General features: G+C 38.9%; 1 protein-coding gene across 3 annotated transcripts; it reads right to left on the minus strand.

Annotated features, from left to right (window-relative positions):
• Positions 1–3869: 3869 nt before the first annotated feature.
• LOC121954108 (glucosamine-6-phosphate isomerase 2) lies at positions 3870–10438 on the minus strand. 3 transcript variants are annotated; one of them, XM_042501443.1, is made up of 7 exons: positions 10385–10438; positions 9715–9850; positions 9475–9576; positions 8501–8683; positions 7109–7293; positions 6806–6980; positions 3870–5113 (listed from the first exon to the last, which is right to left on the minus strand). In XM_042501443.1, the coding sequence occupies exons 2-7, from the start codon at positions 9836–9838 to the stop codon at positions 5055–5057; spliced, it is 828 nt and encodes a 275-aa protein (XP_042357377.1). In that variant the 5' UTR covers positions 9839–9850; positions 10385–10438; the 3' UTR covers positions 3870–5054. The 3 variants fall into 3 exon arrangements, with proteins under 3 accessions (XP_042357377.1, XP_042357376.1, XP_042357378.1); XM_042501442.1 differs by lacking the exon at positions 10385–10438 and adding an exon at positions 10205–10365; XM_042501444.1 differs by lacking the exon at positions 10385–10438 and adding an exon at positions 10282–10343.
• Positions 10439–10643: the final 205 nt, after the last annotated feature.

Raw genomic sequence — 10643 nt, forward strand, 5'->3', positions numbered from 1 at the left:
AGAGCAAAAAGCGACTGTCGGATTGCTCCATCACAGACGCAAATAAAACAGAGGAGGACGGGCCGCTGTCACCCCGCTGCCTGTTTAATCAGGCCTCACTGCATCATAATAAAGTAATTACTCAGTATTTATATATGTCATATTCAATCAGCAGCATGAATTTCAGAGGTGCTGAAATGCAAACGCAGCACTGTTTACAGTGTCAGCTCGCCACTGTGAACCAACACTGAACTGCTGAATGTGATTGAAGGCGGCAGCAGGGCAGAGGATGTGCTGCTGATGGTGTGGCCGCTGAAAACACACCCGCAGCAGGAGAGGAGCGTGTATAACTGCACAGCTTGATGATACTCAGGGGGACACTGTGATTGTAACACTAATGGATTTTATTCCCATTAAGTGTCAGATAGTTTCATTTGATCCCAAACAGCTTTGACATGTAAGCAGTGATCAGCAGCTTCCATTACAGCCACAACTTCATAGAGCCCCAATCAATTAAAGCGAGAGGACGGCAGGGTGTGATGTTACACTGGTACCATCTGCTGGTTATAATCGCAACAGATGTGTGAGGTAATTTGAACAGGAAATGAAACCTCCCCCTGATATGTGTATGAAGACTTTTCCAGCACATATGGAAGCGAGCTGTATTTTCAGTACTAATTTAATTCTTAAAAAGCTGGATCAACATCAGTTTTCTTGTACCGGATTCAGATGCCTGCAATCATTTAAACCTCTAAAACATAGGAAAATTGGTTCAATTTCTCCCCAAAACACAGGAAATAACATAATGAGCAACTTGGCAAGAATTCCTTGCAAACTCCAAAAGAAAAGGTGGCATGAAAATGAACTTAAAAGTTAGCTAGGGGTGATTATGAAATATGATAAGAAAATTAGTGAAAATGTCTAACACTACATTTATAATACTTGTTAAATAGTCATATTCGTGATTTGTTTTTTAGTTTTCTTGTCCTTTCTTTTTTTGGGCTTATTTTGAGGTAATTTTCTTGCAACTTTTTACTGATCTCTTGCAATTTTTGGGGGCAATTTCTTATATAGCAGCAACATGTGATGATGAGAATGGGTTGATAGGTTGTTAGATCAACAGAAAGATCAATAGAAAGATGTGCAGATATGCACACAGTATATACAGTGTTGACAGTGGGGGAACCGGCAGTACCTTAACGCTTCTGCAACGCCATCCTACCACCGTGGGTTGGGACAATGTCAGCTGTAACGCCAACAGGAGCACCTGGACTCACATGCACTAGCATGCACATGCAGCCGCACAGTCTACCACAACTTACACAAATACTTGGATTACAAGAAACACAGGTAGTGTGTTTTAATTCTCTGCTCATGATGCCATTTCTCCTGTACACCGATATGTATGCTGCTGTATTAACGCTCTGAATGTCTGACACTGTTCTCAACGTCTGAAAGCTCCTTCTGTAGCCTTTCCAGTTAATGACTTCTACTTTTAATTGAATGTTTAACATTCGGCCATCATATTTCATGAATAAGTTCTCTCCTAGTTTTCACAACTCAATATTCACTTGTCTTAATATCAATGGTTTTAGGATTCTAGGATGTTATATTTGAAAAGGTGCTGCAGTAGTAAGAGCGCACCTCTGATTCCAGGAACATTTTGAGTCATAATGTGCTTGTTTCAGAGCTGAGGATTTGAACTTTACACATGAGAAGATGAAAGATGAGAGCGCCACGATCCACACTCCACACATATCTACCCTCACTGTACCATCACTCCAGCACCCAATGTGTGTTGCATCTGTGCTGCTGGATTATACAATCTTTAAAAAGAAGCTGATAAGGCTGGAAGAGCCACAGTGGAGCTGCAGGTGAGCTACTCCATGCTGTGAAGGAAATTATGCAGGCTCAAAGGTATCACTGAATAAAGCCCCATTATACTGAATACAACTACAGTCGGGGAACACATTGTGCTATTAAGACACATTTGGACGAGAATGGCCCTATTAAAAACTGAAAAGATCTGCAAAAACAAAGACACTTCAGTGTGCATGCGCGAAATGCTGCCGTTAAGTCACCGTTCTCACAGAATCCACGCATTGCCAGTTTACATGGTGACAGAAGGGGTTGCGTTTTTTTTTTTTTTTAAATATTACACTCTGGAACCCAGTTTCAAAAGTCTGCATCTTCAGGCCCCAAAAATGCTGTTGTCACCACTAAATTGTCTGTGGCATTCATGATGCCATCAGTGCTGATGATGCAAAAATATGATACTTTTTTCAGTGATTTTAATTGGCCAAAAGGCAGCTAATTTGGTATTCCAGGCAATTCGAAAAAGCCATATTTCGTAAAACTGCAATCGAAACTGTTTTTTGGCTTTTCTAGCTCACATGATGCTATGGCTATGTGCTTGTCAGTAGGAACTGGCTTCCTCATGATGCAGCAGGAGCTACAAGAGCTGAGCGGATCATCTGGAAGTTTTGAATCCACAATTCCTCTGAAATCATGGACTATCACCTCCCAGAAATCCCTCACACGTGACCGCTCCCACATATAAGGGGCTCACCTTTCCATTATGGCTCCATAACACGCCTACGTGGGCTATAAATAATGTCGGCTAGTGAGGTGGCTGCAATAGAAATAAAGCTGCAAATGTTTTGAACATCCATCACCATGCTTCTTGGAGTGTTATCATCAGAGGAGAAGTTGCAGAACATGGCTCAGTGGAAACACAGTCACCTCGCAATTGTGTTTTATCGACATTTCGAAAATACCGCATACGTTTTGTGCAAATCTGTAATGGAAACCCACCTATTGCAACATTATCTAACTGACAGAAAATAAGGAAAAGGATAATAGGTTATTAATCTATACTATCAATCTGTTTTTGGACTTCCTTCTGCTGCTGTGACCCTTCAACTTCCATGCATTTAGTCAGTTAAGTTTGACTTGTCGTACAGTGACGCTGTTTTGACAACGGATGAGATCGATTACTGGTTGTATTGTTGATGTATATCGTGTTGTTTGCAATAAATGTGAGATTCACCAAACCAAGGTGTTCACGCTGCAAAGTTTGGCCAAAGATATTATTCTACATCTCATGAGTCCACATGGGGTGCCATTGGTTTCAAATCTTAGGACTGACTGCCTCCCTGTGGACAACAGTGGAACTGCATCATAACACAGAGGAATACAAGTGGTTTCCAGCAGTGTGATCACACCTCTGAAATTATTACTGTCAAAAAAAAGGACACATCTCCTTCTACGATGGCATAGTAGGGCCACTGTAGATTTAAAAAATAAATAAATATATGTATTCTGGTAAAAAAAAAAAAAAAACAACTCTGAAATCTGTGGGCAAAAGTTGGATATTCTCTGAGTTTATGAAGTCAAGAATTTGTGAGAAAATATAATCATAAATGAGATAAACACCAAGCTTAAGATGATAAAATTTAACTTAAAATGTCCAAACTAAATCATAAATGTAAAATGTACGTGAATATTTTTAAAGTTTCTTTTTTTTTTTTTCAACAAGCCAAATTCACAAAGTTTGGATGCTGATGATAATTCTGGGCTAAAATCAGGAGGAATATCTTACAGCGAAATCCAGTCTCAAAGAATAATTTAATAAATTCATTCACTGCAGGCATAATACACAACAGGTGGTAACTTCTGTGTGATGAGGTTGATTCAAAAATGTCCAAAAAATGTGTTTTTCTGACTTTTTATTCTCAGAAATTTGTTGGTTTTTTTTCTCAAATTGACTTGATAAACTTAAGAGTTTTTCTCACAAATATAAATCTCAGAAATCTACAATGGCCCTTATATGCAGTTGTGCCTTCACATTTTAATATGTATTTTATGAAAGAGGAGAATAAAACAAAACATTCTAGCAAAGTTTTTATTGTCATTAGAAAATAAGGAGTTTAAAACAACAGTGTATATGCTCAAATTCACTTACTGTAACAGGAGTGATATTTGAATATTTAAATAAAAGAAAGCTGAGAACAGAATATTGTAACCAAACACTATAGATGGAAATGAATCAAGCCATGAGTGCTGAAGAGATACATCATGAATCCACATCCTGCTGAATTTGACAGTAATTTTAGGAATCATTTGATAGTTACAGAGGAGAATAATGCCAGCGAGGTCCGAAGACTCACAACATCGACATGAAATCGGTCATAAAACCCGTTAATAACCTTTAGGTAACCTTAGCCGTGTGATGTTAACAGTTAGCCCTCTCACTATGTGGGCCGAGCAGACTCTCACCAACTGTGGCCACCATGGAGCTCACACTCCTGCAGCAGGGAGGCAGAGGGATGGCAGGGTGACAGAGAGTCTGAGAGTGGGACAAAGAGGGGCTGAGTGTATTTACATAATAATGGGAAAAAAAAGGAAATTAATATGTGGCGGTCGTGTTGATACTGTGGCAGGCTGCCACAAATAAATCAATTTATGGGAAATGTGGGAAACCCTGAGGCTTGTAATTGCTGATATTTCCTTTACTGTCAATACTCACAATGTGAATACCTGAATCCCGAAATTGAAAACAAAATACCTAACCAAAGTATTCCTATCCCAATAGTCGAATATTTGGGTCCAGCCCTAATATACACAAAGTATTTGCTTCCTTTTGTTAAATCACTAATCGGGGGGGATGAATCACTGATGAAAATTAAAGCTTAATCAAGTTATGTGTACTATACTGTTTCATTCAGAGACGGTCAGGATTCTTTTTACACAACGAAAAAAAAAGAAAAGACAAATAAAGGCTTATTGTTTACTGTCATGACTTTAAATCTAGCCTTCAAAGACCAGCAGCTTTGATTAGAAAAAGTGAACTATCCCTTTAAATGCAAACCACTAAACAAAGAATCTCTTTCTAACATGAACATCTCATTATTTATCTGTAACATAATCCAAAGGCAGTTCAAGTGTATGCATGAAGAATCTGCCCACCTGAGGACAGTCGATGGCTCAACAGTTCCTCAGCCAGAGAACAGTACTGGAGTGATGAGGCCGTCCCCTCGTGTTGACCGTCCTCTCTTCACATCTTCACATCACTTTCACTGGTCCTTAATGCTGAGCACTGGGTCCACCAGTTTATTGTGAACATGCATTAAACCTACAATCAAACACAAAGGAATAATTAAAGCATATCAGTTACGCACATACAGTTCTGCAGAAAAGTAATAATAGTCTTTCCAAAATCTTCTATTGTGATATATCATTTTTTTAAAATCACAATACAGGCGCAAACTGATGCAAAACAAAAGTTTCACTGGTTGTTGGGCTGTTGCTCAAACAACAGGCTATACTTCCTCATTTTCGGATCGCCTGCCACCCATGTCACTACCATGGTAACACAGTATAGAAGAGCATTGAGACAATACTGTCCCTATCTCTCTCTCTATCTCTCTCTCTATCTCTATCTTTCCCTGACTCAAACTGAAATCTCATCAAACTGTAAAATTAGGTAGTGCTAATCAAACATAAATCAAGGTGAGGGCTGGACGATACGGCCTGAAAATATATTCTCCGATGTTATTCACACTAAACTCCATTAACAATTTTTATATTTTTTTCCCACTTAAAAACAAACTACAAATGACAAAGAAATCACTCATAACAAGTTTTGTTAGATTTTAGCAATAAAAGTTAAAAAATGCAAACTGAAAAATGTAGAGGGCTTTAAGTCAGTTTTGTTTTGCAGTTGAAACACTTGAAGTACTGAAAATGACCAATTCTGAAAACATGTTAACAAACAATGTTTTTGGTTGTGTTGAGATGACTAGAGCATAGGTCTGTTGTAGTGGACTAAATCGATGTCCCCTCCAGCTCTCTGTGATCATTTCACATGTACAGTTGTACAGCTGAGGCAGGGCGGCTGGTAGCACATAGCTGGAGTGGATAGTTTTCAGCATGTGGATAAACCTGCAGCTTTTCCACTGTTTATATGGGCAGCACAACTGGATCAGTGACAGCTTTGCAGCAGGTCTCTGTCCTGTTATACGGGACGCAACTGGAAAATGATTCCACTAATGTCGGATTTTTACTGGCTGTCTGTGGGCTGATGTGGTCTCGTGCATCTCGGAGTGAGACACATTTGTCTCACTTGAGTGCATTTTTCTGTTTGAGATGTTGAAATAAATCTGCTGTGCTGCTGACTTTAGTTGCGACAGTCTTTGCAGCGGACTGTGGTTTGTTCCAGATCTGACGCTGCAAAACCAAACCAGTTCCAAACAAATTACAAAACTGTGCCTTTTTTGGGGACATACTCTCATTGTCATTGCTGTCAAATTGTCGTGCCTGTGTATCTCTGGGAGGTAAGCAATTAAAGAGATCAATTAAACCAATTAATCGCCCAAAATTGAGATCATACAGTAAAACTAAGCAGCGCTGATCAAATATGACCCAAGATTCTGTGTCTGAGTTGCATATTTCTCACCTCAGTGTTTCCAGAAACATAATTTTACTTGCTGTTTAACTGTATTAAGAGGCTGTTTTTTACCTGAAGGTGGCCACTGTTTCACACATACGACTTTGCATTACGTCACCCACCAGCTAGAGAGTTTATTGGTCCGGATTGGCGCAGTGCATTCTGGTAGTTGTAGATTTTCTATTTCTTGAGCAAACAAACCTAGTTTTAATCAAAGGCCATCTTTCCAGCAGTGAAATACTTCTTTAATTGTGAAGGCTGTGCTTTGCTGCTTCCTGTTATTAGATTATATTGCAATACACTAGTGCTTCTCATATTTTGTACACCCTATTTCAATGAACTCTTTTCCACAGACTATTCTCCACTTGCTGTTGGTACCTTTGAAGTATTTGACTGTTTTGACTCTTAGCTCCAGGGTGGCGTCTTCATCACAGACAAAGATGGTGCGCGGGTGCTGCTGGAATGCTGAGACAGTCCACATGTGGTTCACTCCCTCCTCGATGGCTTTGTACAGAGCGAAGGCTTTATGTGCTCCTGTGATCAGAATCATCACCTGAGCAGAGGACAGCAGTGTTACACTCACTCACTGCTGCTGTGGGTCCAGGAAAGGAACATTAAGTGCAGGATATTGTGTATATCTTATAGAATATCTAGGACAATGGAGGAAGAAATGAATCTGACCTCCTTGGCGTCCATGACAGTTCCTACGCCCACAGTCAGAGCCATGGTGGGAACCCTGGAGAGGTCGTTGCCAAAGAAACGAGCGTTGGCCACAATGGTGTCCTTAGCCAGGGTTTTCACCCTGGTCCTGGAGACGAGGCTGGAACCGGGCTCATTGAACGCTATGTGACCATCAGGGCCGATACCTACAGAGCGATGATGAGAGGGAAGCTGACACAGACTCAGCAAGAGTTTAATATTGCACAGGAGATGGCAGGCTTAACAGGTTCCATCTCACTATTGAAATATGCAAGACCTAAGTACTTTTTTTCTTAATGAAAAAAAAGAAGAAAAAAAAAGAAAAACATGTAATGTAATTAACAACAAATAGTGCATGTAATCTTAATGATCACGAAATAAAAAAAATGCATCTATTTTTCTAAATAGGTAGTGTTTAATTTTTTTTATAAAAATGGTGTATCTATTTTTTTTTTAATTGGTGCATATAATTTAAACAAAAAATGTTATGTTATTTTATTTAAACACTGGTGCACCTTTTTTATGGTGCATCAAATAAAAAAAGGGTGTATCTAATTTTTTTAAAAAATGGTTCATATACATTTTTTATACATTTTTTTAACCTGCTCCATTTTCAATTTTTACAGCACCATTTGCTGTATTTTTACTTTACTTAACACTTCCGCTGCAGCCGGATCAGACTTGAAGAACCCCAACATCAACCGCTGCAATTTTCTTTTTTACCTGAGTTAAATATAAAGAAATCCTCAGCGTGTTATCCTGTAATTTTAACTGACATTCGCTTTAATTTTCTCAAAAACTGAACAGAAAAATAACTCACTGTGGTTCATCCTGAACTCTGACAATTTCCTCTGAGAAAAATATAGCTTATTTGAGCTGACTTTCCCAGTACAGTATTGTGCGTTAAACTTGTTATGGTCATAGTCAGGACCATTTTTAGGAGACATCCTATGCACTTTTCAGCAAACCTCATTTGAAAACTGTTGTATCATATCAGGACTTCTTTGGTGACCTCACATATTCAACAAAACATTTTTAAAAAGCCAATATAATATAAGTGTTACTACATCATTGCTGCTCAAAGTACCAGTACCGTAACTGCACAAAAAGACATGCATGAAGATCTCATAGCGTGAGAAAAGGGACATGTGAGGGTGTAAAAAGTGTCAATAACATGAGTTTCATGATCAATGCGTTAAAAATGACAACCCAGAACAAGGGATTTTATGGACTAAGTTACGTGAACCAATGCATGTATAGGTCAGAATTACGCGCAGAGTTTAATTTTTCCTGCACTCCTGTGTATGGCATATGCACGTAGCATTTCAAGCCTTAGACATGGCAAACATAACTATTCAAAGCCGTGTGTCTGACCTCCTACAAACAGCTCGATTCCTCCGGCCTCTGCAATCTTCTGCTCGTAGGCCTGACACTCGGCCTCCAGGTCCTCTACGTTTCCATCAAGGATGTGAGCGTTGGCTGGATCGATGTCGATGTGCTTGAAGAAGTTGTTCCACATGTAGGAGTGGTAGCTCTCTGGGTGAGCACGAGGGAGACCTGGAGAACAAGACGGTAACCTTTTTTTTACCAAAGAGATAACGTGCAGAGCTTCTACAATTCTTACAGTTATGAAACCGTGACATCATGTAACCACACCTATGGCAAGACCAGTTCATCCAGACATCCCCACTTGTTAATTACCTTTTATGAGTTTCATCTGTGACAATTTTTATTTGGTGAAAGAGTTTCTGCACTAAAATCCACCCTGCAATTAGACTGACCATGCCATGATAAGAGTTATTGTGAATTAACACTAATTTGGGCTGTGTTCATGCATATGGCATACATTTTAGCAAGACTGTGTATTTTTGTTTAATCTTGAAATTTCCAGCTCAGCTTCTACAAGAAGTCTAAAATACACTGTGAAAACTAAAGTGTTACATTCAGACTGTTAAAGTAAAAAAGCGTGCCATTGAAACCCATTTAAATTGACATTTTTGATCCCACAGCCATCAAAGTATCAAAGCATAAAAACATGCATATTATTATTTCTGGGTGTCATTTCGGCTTTTGACTAGGAATTTGTCATTTGTCATTTAAAAACACTGTGACAAAAAACTGGCATTTAAAGGATTAAAATTCTGAAAACTAATGAATACTTGACATTTATGATTTAGACTGAAGTTGGTTAAAAGAATCAACTCAGTGAGTTTATACGAGAATGAAAAGTGCGTAAAATGCAGTCCCTGAGGGTTAATAAAACAACAATGCATAATTCTACAGCTGTATGACATCAGTCCAACATTAAGAGAATAGTTGAGAGCGTGATCAGTCAGCCTTTAACTCACCCACATATTCATCCATGTTGAAGGTCTTCACATATTTGAATGAAATGTCTCCATTTCTGTAGTATTCTATTAACTTCTGGTAACAGCCATAAGGAGTACTCCCTGAAAGAGATGACACACATCAACATATGCTCAGCTTAACCCTTTAACACCTTGAGTGATATCACACATGAGCATTTAAACCTCTGAAACCGTGTGTGTGTGTGTGTGTGTGTGTGTGTGTGTGTGACCGGTGCTCACCTGTGGGTAAACCTAGAGTGAAGTATCTGTCAGCGGACGGTTTGAACTGGATGATTCTGTTGCGGATGTATTTTGCTGCCCACTCACTCGCCAGGTCATAGTCGTCCAGAATCACCAGCCTCATTGTAGTGCTTGACTACATTAATAATAATAAAAATATAATAAAATTATATTTTGGAAAACCGAGTCACCACATTTTTAATACGGCATGGTAATATTAATTATTATACAGAGCAGCGGGATGAGAAAACGCCATTACATTCATTATTCATCACGCCAAACACCACTAAACACTGCCAACTAACAACACGAGCTCTTTGCTAGGTGACCATCGAAGTTACTACAAATCATACAGTGCGTAACTTAATTAACATTCATTCGCAAATTTAAGGTTGGCTGTTATCTCCTATTGAGACGGAAACGGACGGTCCTTTACAGGTAACACTGTCACATAACAAGGTCTTCGGTAAATAGTCCGGTGTTAACGTACACTTGAAGCAGATGCTAATGTTAGCAAGCACGGCAACTAAAAGCTGCGTCTTCTCCAGAGTTTAAATGTTCAGTTACCGCTGACAAGTCGGCTAATGTCACTCAGCTGATGTGAAACTACCACCGTTTACTAGTAAGTTGTTAGCATGAACCAATGAGTTAAAGCATTACGTGTTTTTACCTGCTAAAATACGCTGTCTGTCCGGCAAAAAGTCATGTGCTTTAGACTGTTTTGTCATGTGACATACTACCGGTCAGGTGACTTCCCTGAAAAATATATGGAAGTCTGAGTATGCCAAAATGAATTATTATTATTATTATTAGTAGTAGTAGTAGTAGTAGTAGTAGTAGTAGTAGTAGTAGTAGTATCATCATCACATATTCATCAACATCAACATATTCACAGTGTTTTTGTTGACTAGTTGATATTATACTCTTGA

Source organism: Plectropomus leopardus, chromosome 14 (assembly GCF_008729295.1).
Source record: "Plectropomus leopardus isolate mb chromosome 14, YSFRI_Pleo_2.0, whole genome shotgun sequence".
NCBI lineage: Eukaryota > Metazoa > Chordata > Actinopteri > Perciformes > Serranidae > Plectropomus > Plectropomus leopardus.